This window comes from Marmota flaviventris, chromosome 10 (genome assembly GCF_047511675.1).
Source record: "Marmota flaviventris isolate mMarFla1 chromosome 10, mMarFla1.hap1, whole genome shotgun sequence".
In the NCBI taxonomy this organism is placed as follows: Eukaryota; Metazoa; Chordata; class Mammalia; order Rodentia; family Sciuridae; genus Marmota; species Marmota flaviventris.
Window position 1 is genome coordinate 20,175,270 of NC_092507.1, and position 13,338 is coordinate 20,188,607.

The 13,338-nt window shown below is 47.4% G+C and overlaps 1 protein-coding gene across 3 annotated transcripts in view; it reads right to left on the minus strand.

The window, feature by feature from the left end:
* Nucleotides 1-1,639: 1,639 nt before the first annotated feature.
* Nucleotides 1,640-13,338, minus strand: part of Wasf2 (WASP family member 2) — a 73,838-nt gene continuing 62,139 nt past the window's right edge. For all 3 annotated transcript variants that reach the window (XM_027937324.2, XM_027937325.2, XM_027937326.3), the window contains exons 5-9: nucleotides 12,703-12,820; nucleotides 11,542-11,672; nucleotides 9,291-9,446; nucleotides 7,309-7,820; nucleotides 1,640-5,737 (exon numbers count right to left, since the gene is read on the minus strand). In XM_027937324.2, coding sequence (XP_027793125.1) covers nucleotides 5,580-5,737; nucleotides 7,309-7,820; nucleotides 9,291-9,446; nucleotides 11,542-11,672; nucleotides 12,703-12,820 — 1,075 coding nt within the window. In that variant the 3' untranslated portion in view covers nucleotides 1,640-5,579. The remainder of the gene's footprint in view (nucleotides 5,738-7,308; nucleotides 7,821-9,290; nucleotides 9,447-11,541; nucleotides 11,673-12,702; nucleotides 12,821-13,338) is intronic.

Below are 13,338 nucleotides of genomic sequence, written 5' to 3' on the forward strand. Positions count from 1 at the left end.
ACGTTCCTGTAACAGTTGACTGATTTGTGTCCTTGTTTGCACAGGGTAGAGGTCTGCACACAATGTCCCTATGCCTGGGTTGCGTGCCACTCATACATGTGCCTCTGAATGTGCAAAAAATGTGCGTGTGCATTTGTGTACTGGGCAGTATGTCTGTGTGAAGCCCAGCCCAAATCTAGGGTGCCAAGATGCCAGCCAGGTGTTGGGAGGCAGCATCTCAGGCAGATGAGGGCACAGCTACTTACCCTCAAAAGTCTAGGATAGCTGGGCCCTCAGTCGAACTTGCTTAAAGCGTTTCTAAGAGCAAAAATAAACCCTCCCTTGTTATTTCACCTTTAAAACTTGTCACCAGAGTGTGTGGCAGGTAACTGAAACTTTACACATACCCTTAGCACACTAAAGACTGTGATACTAGGATGTAGAAATTGCACAGTGAATGGGGTGTGGGCTGTCCCTGGCCAGCTGCATGACCTTAGGTAAATTACTGCCTCCGTGAACCTGTTTTACTCCTGTGTAAAACAGGAGACCCCTGCTTCTAAAGATTGAAATTAAGCATATGCAGTCTTTGGCAGGTAGTGGGTGCTCAGTAAGAGCTCATTCTTCTCAGGATTATCCCAGAGGTGAAGCGACTTGCACAGGGTCACAGCTCCCAAGTGGCAGAGCCAGAATTCAAGCTCAGGCCTCTTCTTCCCAGAACCACATTCCTTCCCTCCAATTCCCTAGCAAGGGCGGCTCCCAACACCACCATTTTGTCTTCTGCCAGGGCGGGCTTCTGGCTGCCTGTCAGTCACTGGCCTCGGGCAGCCAAGTGCTGACTAAACACAGGCCTGAGCAGGAGGGTGGAGCAGAGGGGCACTGCAGGGCGAGCCTGCTATAAGCCCCCTCCCCTGCATCCCCACCTCCAGCGATGAGCTCAGAGCGGCTGGCGCAGCAGTTGCTGACAATTCAAAACTTCTGCCCCTCTCCTGGGACATCAGTGGGTGACTCTGTCCCTCTAGCAGCAGGCATGACCTGCAGTCGCCAACTCTGCTCCCTCCCCTCTCCGGGGGGCCACCCCACTGCGTCTGCTGGGCCCGGAACTGGGTGTCTGATCATAAATTACCCCCAGGGAGAGTTACCCGCAGCAGCTGTGCTCTGAACAACCGTTGCTTCCTGGGTAGGTCATTTTTTTGGGTCAGAATATAAACCCAGCCCCCTTCTCTTCCCCAGGCAGGAGAGGGGGCGTGGAGCAGCCTAAACCTTTTATCGGATTCCATTGTAAATCGTTCTATTTAAGGTAAGTTGCATGGGTCTGAGAGGCAGACAAGATGCCGGCCAGATGTTGGGAGGCAGCATCAGCATTCAGCCTGTGCTCCTCTCCTGCCTGGTGGAAGGAGCTGTCAGCAGCCAGTATCTGGCACACACCCCCTCCTCATGGGGAAAGAGGCCTGGGGGTCTGCACCTCTGGTCCCCCAACTTGGGTCTTTGCCCAGAAGCCTCCTGCCCTTTGAGCCCACCCAGGCTGAACCCCTCTGAGCTGTCACAGCCCGTGGCTATCAGTATTGCCCCTTCTAATCTCTTCTCCCATCACACACATACACCCCCACACACACTCACACACACCCTCAGAGGTGGCTGAGTGACTACAAAGACTATCAAATTATTGAAAATATTGGTATTTAAGTATTCATGTGTATACATAATAGTTACATGGAATCTTCAAATCACTGGGATACAGGTATATATATACACATGAGCCTGGCAGGAAAGCAAATGAGACCAGGCTTGGAGCTGCAGGGATTCAAACAATTGGATATCCTTCCAGGGTCTTAGAAAAACAGGGCAGAGGAGGAAAGGGTAACTGTGGGGGTTTGACTTAACCCCACTGCTTGGATTTCCAACTGAAGAGCCCCTTCCCCATTCTCAGGGGAAAGGGCCTGTTTGCAGAAGGCATCCCCACTATACTTGCTCATGCCCTAAAATCTCCATGTGGCAAACATACCCAAGAACCCATTGGAATATGTCCTTATAAATATATTTATATCAGAGAAAACAAGGCACTTTGGGAGCATTACAGCTTACTCTCCTACATGTACATCATTCTAGACAGAAAGTAAAAATTGGTTAGTTTCTCAAGTGAATTAACTGAATGAAGTTAATACAGTAACAGAACTGTTCCTTGCCCTCACTGAGGCACTGTGAAAGTGAATGTGGCAGGAGGCACAGCAAGGCACTTTTCAGTGGGACACCTGGTCCCAGATCAGCTGGACCCTGGCCAGCTGCCCCCTGGCAGAGCTCAAAGCTTGCTGCCCCCCAGGAAGGCTGACATCTCTCCTGAGCAGAAGCGCCTGGGCGTGGTGCACTGCCTCCCTCCCCAGGCCCTGAGGTCAGGTGAGGGGTTGCAGAGGGAGGCAGTCCTAGAGCAGAGCAGGGACACGGTGGGAATGCATAAGCAGGGTCACCAAAGCCTCAGAGACCTCAATCTGTCCAAGCTGGCGCTGCAGAGTCGGAGGATCGGCGCCACGGGAAGAGATTTCACATTAGCCCTGACAACACCGCCTCGGCTCTGTGGTGACATTGGTCAGGGTCGTTTCTGAGGGCGCTCAAGCTTCCATTGGAGGCAAGCTGGAGCTTGGGCCAGCTGCTCTGAGCCTCCAAGGGATCAAACACAGCCCCCCCCCCCCCACACCCTGCTCCTTTGGAATGAAATCATCTCACGACCAAGGCAAAGCCACAAGTCACTTCTGACACTGCCGATTGGAAGCTGGGCCCCTGGGCCACAGGAATGGGGGCAGGTCCCCTGGGCTGGGCTGGGCAGACCAGGAAGGAAGGTGGCTCCTTGGCTTTGGTACTTAAGAGCCCTCACAGGCCATTGTTCATACTCTTACCAGCCTCAGCTGTTTGGTTTAAATAATCACTAAACTTTGTATCCTACAATTATAGAATTCCAAAGACATATCTACCTGCATTGGATCCTTTATCACTTTAAAGGGCTTTGGGTTTCAAGAAGCACTTTTTTTTTTTTTTTGGTGCACATATGCATAAGTAGAGCCCAGAGGGCCTCTCAGCTGACTGGGTCCCCAGCCCCCCGAGCTGAGGAGGCTTCGCAAGGCCGGCTGCTACAAAGCGCCGAGCTTGGCTGCATAGATTTTAATGAGAGCGTCAGGCAGAGCTGTGCTGTTGCTCTCCGGGACTTGCAGATCATTACCAAACCAGCTGTAGGATGAGAACACAGCACATCGAAACCCTAGGAGGTCACTGAGCTAATGATCTAATCCTACCTTCCGCAGGCAGGGCCCCTCCCCACCTCCTCCTGCCCCCAGCCCTTTCTGCGGTGGACTCTGTCCATTCCAGAAGCCAGGCCAACACCACCCCCTTCAAGGTCAGAGCAGAATGATAGTGAGTGGCTCTGGCTCCCCCTCTTCCGGAAAGGAGGAGGATGGGGGTAATTTACTCACAGCCATTAGGCCCAAACCCTGGCCTGGCCAGGCCCCAGGACTCCTATTTGGGAGAAACACTTCCCTCCACCTGCTTCTCCAGCCGCTGCTGGGCTGCAGCGGGGGCACCTTCAACAGCATTTCAGGGTTCTGATAAAAGGACCTTCGGCTTCCAAAGTGCAAGTAGGGGACATGGCTGGGCAGGCCCAGCCTGGTGTGCTGAGCATGGAGTTGGGTGCCAAGCCCTGTGCAGAAGATACCTTATCTGGGGAATAGGAGGAGGGCACACTCTGGAGTAGCTGCAGCAGAAGCATATTCTGGCACTTGCAGGCTCTCCCCACATCCTAAGTTCAAGAAAGGAGGCAGAGGGAGGTATTCAGCAAGGGCAGGCAGCAGTGCCCACGATTATACTCTCCTCAAGCCGGAGGGGTTTATGAGGGCTTTGGCAATTACTACAACCATTTGCTGTGCTGGGTAGAGACAGATCCTTTTTCTCTTTGTTTCAGGCTCTGAAAGCTGGAGAAGCCGATTTCAGCATGAGAGGCCACACAATAGTTGGGGCAGAAGAGAAAAACCTTGCTGTTGGCCAGAGCTGACCAGTTTTTTCCTAAATAATAGCACCTGTGTATAAGCTCTGGGAAGTGGCTGGGGGTGGGGGAATGAACATTACCATGTGCAGTAAGGGAGGACCCTGAGTCCCTCCACCCTTCAGCCCTCTTCACGGCTGCTAGGCACCCCCACACACACACCAAGGCAGGTACCTGGGGCGGCTGCCAGCCTGAGGGACTCAAGTTTCTACAGCTGGTAGAACCTATGCTTAAATTGGGGAAATAAAAGGGGAGGAGTTGCAGTAAAACTGAAAACAGCACCTGTCAAAGCTGCCTGCCCTCTTCTTTTTCTCTCTGGTTTCCCAGAAGCACAGCTCCTAGGCCATGTTGTTGGCTGATGATAGGAAGGGGCAACAAAGGGTTACAAGAGAGGCTATAAGGTCTGAGCAACACTGACAGGGCTGGCACAGGCACTGAGCCTCCGACTGGGACCCCTGCCTATGGGGAGGTCTGGAGCAGCACAGAGCCAAGACTGCTCTGCCCAGACTCCAGCAGGTGCCCATTATTTGGTCCCAGAAAGCACAGGTGACTTGGAATCAGGATGTCTGGGCTCTTGCTCCATTACTATCCAACTGTGTGACCTTGAGCAAGTCACTTCCCTTGTCTAGGCCTCATCATCTTTAAGAGGGCAGACCCAAGGAATCCTACCATCCTTCTAGTTCTGTAGTTCCAAGTCTCTAAGCTTTGCTCCTGACAGTCAGCAGAAGCCCACCCATGTCCCTGTGTGTCAGGGCTAGTTTGGTCATAGATATTAGAGGTTAAAACTGAGCTATAGAGCCTAAAGGCACCTAAGGGCAAGGAAGGGGTATTTGAAGGACACTTTACCATCATACTTGATAAGAGGGAGTCTAGGAGGGAGACAACAGCCTCAGCCTTCAGAGACCTTGTTTCTGGGAAAAGTGGATGAGACACTCTGTAGTGGTCTGTTACCTCCTGGAATAAAAAACATCCCAGGTCAAAAGATCACTGAATAAAAGGCAGCCCCACCCTGCTGATTAGGGAAGACAGCAGGAGTAGGCAAGAGGTGGTCTGGCTTCGGGGTACTCAGACTGCTCTGCCCTCTTAGGACACAGGAAAGGGGGACAACTGTGTCCCCACAGTCTGCTCTCAGTACTTTAGGACCAGAAGATGGTTGGAATTCAATTGAAAATGGTACTCTCCCCTAGGAGCCATTTTCAACTGAGACCCTCATTTTAAATGAGGGCCACAGTTGAAAATGGCTCCTAGCGAAGAATACCATTTCCCATTGAAATCCAATCAAAGAAATCTGCTTGGGGCGGGGTTTCCTTCCTTTCAATATGCGACAGTCACTTGAAGGAACCAGGGAACATCTCATCTTAGCTATGAAACTCAGGAGCCCATGCTCTTGACAATAGGGAGAGAAAATACATGTTGATTTGGAGGAAGCACTTGGATATATCTTTGGTTGCTTCAGGGAAGGCTTTGGCCCTTGAAATTCTTTTGTTTCTCCCCCCTCCCACAGGACTATTGGGATAGGCATCAAAAAAGGAAGGTAGGAAGGAAAGAAAAGGAGGTGGGCGGCAGGCAGAAAGAGTTAATCCGACCAGTCGTCCTCATCAAATTCAGAGGAGTCATCTTCCGAGTCACTGTACTCAACAGCAATACGACGTGACAGGATGGTGGCCACATCATTGCCCACAACATCTCGTTTCTCTTGCTCCCGCTGTTCTTCAACCCTGCGTAGCTGAAAGCCTGGTGATAGAGAGGGAGAAGGGTTAAGAAGGTGTATCCTGGATTGAGGGATGTAGCTCAGTGGTAGAACCCTTGCCTAGCATGTGTGAAGCCCTGGGTTTGATTCCCAGAACTGAGGGGGGAAAAAAAATCCATCTAGCCCCAAGGGGAAATGACCACTAGTGGTGGGAGAACTGTACAGAATTGAGAAAAAGAAGGATCCTCTGGGAAAGGTTGGCAGGAAGAGAAGGAAAGATGGGCTTTAAGAAATGAGGGTTCTTGGGGCTGGGGATATAGCTCAGTTGGTAGAGTGCTTGCCTCACATGCACAAGGCCCTGGGTTCAATCCCCAGCACCACAAAAAAAAAAAAAAAAAAAAAGAAATGAGGGTTCTTGCTGGGCATGGTGGCACATGCCTGTAATCCTAAAGACTCTGAGGCTGAGACAGGAGGATTGAAAATTCAAGGCCAGCCTTAGCAATTCAGCAAAGCCATAAGCAACTTAGCAAGACCCTGTCTCAAAATAAAAAATAAAAGGGCTGGGGATGTGGCTCAGTGATTAAAAGCACCCCTGAGTTCAATCTCTGGTACCAAAAAAAAAAAAAAAAAAAATCAGTATCCTGGTACTATAAGTGTGTCTAAAGCATGGCATTTTTCCTGGCTGCTGAGGATGATACTTTCTCACAAGGCTTGGAGTGGGACTCGGGCTATCCAAGTCCAATGACCGTTAATGGGGCTCAGCAGCTCTGGACTGTCTTCTCTATACTAGAAGTCCCTTGAGAATCACAAACAGAACCAACCACTCCAACCCCCTAGGGACCAGACCTGGCCACTGGCAGAGAATAAATGCTCCAGGCTGGTGAGATGATGACAGAGAGAGGAGGGGGAGAGAATAAAGGAAGGGAAAGGGAGAAAATATACAAGGGGATAAAAGGAAAGGGGATAAGTGGAAATAGGGAGAAAAAGAAGAAAAGAGGGCAGAGGGAGGGAGTATAGAAAAGGTGGAGCAATGGAAAAGCACAGGGAGTGACAGAGTGCAGCTAAAGAGGGGCTCTCTGGGACTGTGACTCTTGATATTTCCTGGGTACCTGAGGAAAAATGGGGATACTTTCTAAATGGGAAAAAAATATAGGTGCGCGCATGCGCGCACACACACACACACACACACACACACACACACAGCATACATTTTCTTTTTTGGTACCAGGAACTGAACCCAGGGGGGCTTAACCACTGAGCCACATTTTTTTTTTATTTTGAGACAGGATCTTGTTAAGTTGCTTGGGCCCTCGATAAGTTGCTGGGATTAAAGGTGTTCACTACCTGCACAGCAAAGTATACATTTTCAAGAAGATCCAAGATGCCAAGTTAAGAATTCTTTACTTTAGACTAATGTGGAAAGAAATCTCATATTTTCAGGGTGTGAAGTCTTTTTTTCAGTCTGCTGAGATCTGAAGTTCCAACCTCTCCACAACTCAATGAAAGCCATTCTCTGGAAAAGGCACAGATCCCTTTTCCCCCATCACCCTAATCAGTCATCCCAGCTTCAGAAAAACAAGGCTTCATGGTCCCAAACCCACCCACTGGGATTTACCTTGACGGATGGCAGAAAGCAGGTCACTACGGGCATCACTCACAGCAGGCAAGGAGGACTTGGGCTTGGTGGCATCAGAAAGCGGCGGTGGTGGTATGGTAGGCTGGCCATCCCCACCACTGAAAGGGAGAGGTGGAGGTCCTGGAGGGGGAGGGGGAGGGGGAGGGGGAGGCGCACCGCCTACTGGTTGGGACAAGGGAGGTGGTGGCAGAGTGGGGTAGTCCACTGCAGGTGGCAGGGGAGGAGGTGGAGGGGCAGCAAAATCAGGGTGAGGTGGAAAAGATGGGGGTGAAGGTGGTGGAGGGGTCCCTGGAGACCCAAATCCTATGGGTGGTGGTGGAGGTGGAATGCCCATTGGAGGTGGAGGAGGAGGGGCAGGTGGTGGAGCAAACCCAGGTTTGGGGCCTGGTGGAGAACCCAGAGGAGGAGCTGGGGGTGGATGGCTTGGGCTAACCACGCTGGATCTTTTGGGTCCAGCCAAGCCAGATCCTCTTTGGTTGTCTGCTGGATAGCTATAAGGCCAAAGAAAAGAGACCCACCATCACTCTCAGGAAGTGAACACCTATCTAAAGGTAGGCTTGTAACTTAGGCTCCTTTTGGTTGACTCTAACATTTCATCGTGTCTCAAATAGAAAGGACTAAGAATGCACATAAGAAAGAACTGGAATGAAAATTCAAATACTATCCTCCCACTGGGCTGTGTCTCAGGCTATTAACATTCACCAGATCTGATGAAGGCAGGAAACCTATTTTGAGCTGACCAAACTTGAGTCAGGTGCACCTGATTTAGGTGCATGCATCTTCACTTGAGAATGAGCCTCCATTTGAGGATCTAAGAGACATGAAATGCGTGTGCCACCAATTCTTGATCTAGGTTTGAAAAAGGATTAAGCCTCCCCTTCTCCTGGGATCAGATTTGTGCAGTTGTAGCTGCAAGGTCTCAGGCCATGTGTGAGACTGAGGGTTTTCTTTTAACACCTTTGCATCTGCCCTGCACTAATAGCTACTCCTTAGGAAAGCATCCATCTTGGAATTTTCCACAGACCTTCAAGCCTTAGCTGCATCTGACAGGGTAACCAGCAGGAAGTGATCTGGGAGGCGGAAGATTTGGGATTAGTGGTTTCAAGGGCCAAGAAGAATAGGGGAGAGGACAAGTGGGCATCTGTACTTTAAGTCTCCATTTGAGGGGGCCTCAACATATTCAGTTACTAATTAAACAGTGTCCAGGGAGTAAAGTGCATTTTTCAAAGCTTTCATTTGTCAGACATCAGAAAGACAAAAAGTAACTGAGAAAACAGTGTAATCCAAAAATTTCTCAGGTCTCTTTTCAGCCATTATAAGCAATCTTTTCCTCTGTACCCCTCTGCCAGGGACACTGACAAATATCAAAATGGACAGAGTCTAAGTTTTACCCCCTTTCCCTTAGCTTCATTCTTTCTGGAGAGTCTACCCAGCAGCGAAATGAACCAGAGGTAATAGGAGAGGGAAGTAACTATTTGCAAGGTTCCTAGATTGTGGGCAAAGTGTCTGATAAGTACTTTATGGCCAGCAGATTGTAACACAACATTTCAGACTGAGTTAAAGATAAGTGAAAAAAACAAGAACAATTGGTGACTTCTATTTGTTCAGGTATAGACAGAATATTGAATAGTTAAGAACACAGTCTTGGGAATTAGAGTGGTCAATTGTGGCTCTGTCTCTTTTTGGCCGTGTGACTTTAGGGAAATTCATTGTCTGCCTTACATTTTACTCATCTGTAACATGGGAATAAGAATGCCTAACTCAAAAGGACTCTTGTGGGCATTAAGCAACATAAATGGTGTGTAGCACAATGCCTAGCACCTTGCAAACATCTGATAAATGATAACTACTTCTATTATACAGGCTGTCTTGCCTGAACTTATTTTAGTAGTCCTGGCCCAGATTTTGAACTTTTATTTTGTTTTTGGATGTTCTTAGAGGGGAGAGGTTCCACCATTTACCTGAATTCCGCTGGTGGGGGAGGCAAGTTCTCCTCAGAGAAAGAAGGTGAAGGTGAAGAGGCGGAGTCTGACTGTGGTGGTGGTGGATAGTTGCCTACATCCACATTTTCAATAGAGCCAATGCTGCCATTCTGGTACACTAAGGCGGGTGAATACCTGACAATAAACCCAATGCCAAAAACTATCATTTAAAGAGCCTGAGTGGTATTTTCTTAAAAAAGTCCACAAAATGCATTTGATACAAAAGCTATTAGGGAGAAATAAGCAGATTTTCCTGAAATTTTATTTAAGGACTAAATATTGTACTGTTATGTATATCCCAGTCATTTCTGATGGACTGTTTGTAATAACGGGATTCAATCCAGATTACCAAAACCCTGTTGTTTCTTTCCCAGTGCCAGCTTTGTCAAACCCCAATCTTTTACATTCTCTTCTGAGTGTTAGGTGCAGCCAAACCTGAATCCCAAAGCCAGACTTGTGCAAGGAGTGAAGGCAAGCCTACAGGCCAGTGAGCTACAAACATGTGACTGGCATGCAGCCTGATTTTGAGGTCGGCAAGCCTCTAGAGTACTCAAAGGCCAAGGAGGCATTTGATTGCAAAATCAAGCCAAGGCTGAATGCAGGTTGCTGTGTGGTAGTAAATGAGATCTCTCTGCCAGGTCTCTTATCAAACAAAATGAGCTGCCGATTAAAAGTAGGGTGTTAGAGCTTGCCTCATGAAAATCTGCCTCCGAGAACTTGGCCTTGGGGGAATTTGCTCTGGGTGAACAACATCAAAACTTCAAAAAAAGCATAAATACACCAAGCAATAAGTTTCCATACAAGCACAAATATACCAAGTGTCAGCTAGCAAAATCTGTTCTGCTCTGCCCACTTCCCCCTTCTTTCCACCATTGTTGGGTTCTAAAGACCTCATCAAAAACAGATCCCAGGGAGAACAGAATTGGAGGGAACTAACTGAATCAAATGATGCTCTGATGTGGAAAATCCCCAAAGCCTGGAGCTGTGTAGGCTGGGCACATCTCTTGATAGGTTCACCAACAAACATGTCCAGATAGACTAGCCAGCAGCCCAACTCCAAACTCCTGGACAATGAGAAAATGAGAGGCAAACTCCTCATATTCACCACCCCCATCCCACAAAAAAAGACACACATAATAGCTGACATTATGAACATATAAGCTTCTGGCCTTAAAGTCACTGAACCTATGATAAATGCCTGTCTGAAGAGGATGGGACCACAGAACAAAATAGCCCCTTTTATTGGGAGGTGAAGGTAATGAAGACACCCTCAGGGCTGAAAGAAAGAAAGAAAGGTTCACCTTTCTTCTCACTATCTTCATCACTCTTTAAAACAAATCTCTTAATCCAGGAAGAACAAGTGTCAGAAGTGTCAAGATTTTTAAAAGTCAAGATTTTCATGGTAGAGTTATTTCTAAAAGCAAGAACAACTTAACTCTTTCCTTTTATCAATCCTAGACACCCTGCATGGGCTGGCATGGTTCTCTGACAACCCGGATACAATGTATTTAGAGGAAAAACCAGAGCAACATTCATGCCAAACAGTCCTGGTGACTTGGCTTTGAATGTCATATAGGTCAGACAACAGGATAAGAACATCAAACCAAGTTTAAACACCATTTTTCCCCTTTAAACTTCCAATGTGATTTGGTATTGGGAAATGGGGTCAGACTGACATCTCCCATTTCTCCACAGAGATATATAGCCTCCACAGTGGCCAAGCAACCTTTCCCACACTGACTCTGAAATCTGCATTCAACTCCTTGGCTAGCTTCTCTCTAAGACTGACAAAAGCTGGCTGAAAAGTTGCTCTGGTGATGTGTACAATTTCTTTGCCTGGCCTTCCTCACTCCCTCAAAATGCTTGGCTCTTAGGTATGACCTTCAAATCCATGCTCTGGAGGCAGAAGGCTCCCAAGACCACTTTTCTTCACCTTCCAATTTTTTCCTCTGAGACCCTCAGACATACTAGTGTCTGGCAGAGTAGGGGCACTAGAAGCCATGGGCCTTCTTTACCAGACCACTCCAGTTACCTCATTTAAATTGCTGAGTCTCTTTGATTTATTTAGCAAATTTTAATCACCAGATGGATGCACTTAAAAGTAGCTGATTAATAGCGGTATTGATCAAAACAACAAAGCCAGATTTCAGGGGGTGTAAAAGGTGTCATGCCAGAGCTGTCAGACTATTGTCCCCAGGTCCCCAGATCCTTCAAAGAATGCTTCACTTACCCAGAAGGCCCCAGCTTTTCTTTGGACTCCACAAATTCTTGTCCCATCTTCATTTTCTCCCATTCTTCTTTACGTGTCTTGATTTTACGTGGGTTTACATTCCCTCGATTTGGATTATCTTTCTTTTCTTTCTATAATGAAAAGGAACAACAACAACAAAAATCTTTGGGAACTATTTTCCAAAGTTCTTCATTAAAATTCCACCCATCTTCAAAGATGTATATTTAAGAGATGATTTATCTAGACAACAACATATGATAAGAGCAGAATTTATAGAATTACTAGGTCTGGGGTGACCTAGAGGTCGTCTAATTCAAACCACCTTCTAGGCAAAACACTTGCTCAGTCCCACATTTAAACACCTCTAGCAATGGGAAGACTACTACCTTGCTGAGTAACTCTTTCATGTCTTTGAAAAGCTCTAATTGTTAGGAAGTTAGTAACCAGTCATTTGTTACTTGCTCTGCCACAAAGAACAGTTAAGAGAGATGAGAAGGAATGACAGCTGCAGATATCTGGGACAGATATAAGGAAATATTTAAAAGACAAAACAAAACAAAAACCATGGAAGAATTTTCCATCCTGTGAAGCTGGACTAGCCTATGGTATTCTCTTGGGCCTGCTGGCAGCCATGCTAATGGGATTGTGAGGTCAAAACTGGTAGGTCACACACATAGCACCAGGAGCCTAGGAGAAAGGGGCATATCCACAAACCAGACATATCCACTCCCCTGGTGCTAACCAAGCAGGAACGAAGGTGTTAAACTGCTCCTGTTGCAAATCAAACACTGCAGAACCTGTGCTAGTCTCTGAGAAATGAGCTGCAAAACTGGCGGGGAAGGGACTAGCCTAGCTCAAGTGTCCAGCAGAGTCAGGTGCAAATTGCAAGAGAAATAAATGGTGAATAGAAAAGTCAATTTCTAAAACTCAGCCTGAATATACTCAATTGTTAATAGCACCAGGGGGAACAAACACATTTTTGGTGTGATTTATACTTTCATCTTGGTGGTGCTTGGTGTGGACACATTTTTTTTAAGAGTTTCACCTGGCATCCAAGCAAGCAGCCATTCGGAATTACTTCACATAAGACTGGCTTCCTTTTTATCCCCCCTTCACAATCGTGCCTACTGATGTGTAGAACAGAGGCCCCTTTCCCCTCACCCTATGCTTTCTCTTCTCTTTCATGATATCCTTGGTGTCCTGCAGCATCTTCTCCTTCCAAAGATCAAAGAAGTATGAAGGGTCGGTGTAGAATTTGAGTGCCTCTTTTCCATCATCCCTGGGATAGAAATGAAGACAAGTAGCTGTCAGTAGACAGATGAGCTCCCAACCAAATCCAATATTCCAAACACCTACCAGTTAGCAGTTTTTACACCAAGGAATCAAGTAGTCATTCAAATCGATTGCATATTTCCTCTCCTTACCTGCATTTCAATGCCCCTGAATGGCACCTCTCTACTTCTTAAGAACTTTCTCATTACTTTCAATTCCTGATAGAGGAATTGGCATGGTTAGGGCAAGAATAAACTACAGCAGCAGAGATTCTGATCATTTTCAATGATCTGCATAGCCACAGACAGCTCCCTGAGGACATCTGGATATGCTGGCACATCCAAGGGGATTTCTGTTACTGTTTCCTCTTTCCCCACCAATTCCCCAGGACTCTTCAGTGGCCTTCAACCCACCTGAAACCTGTACACTTATAAACAGGTTTACATGTATACACAAATATAAACAAATGTATGTATGTGTATACAGCTGTTATTTCTCTATACACAGATAACCACTGCACTGCAC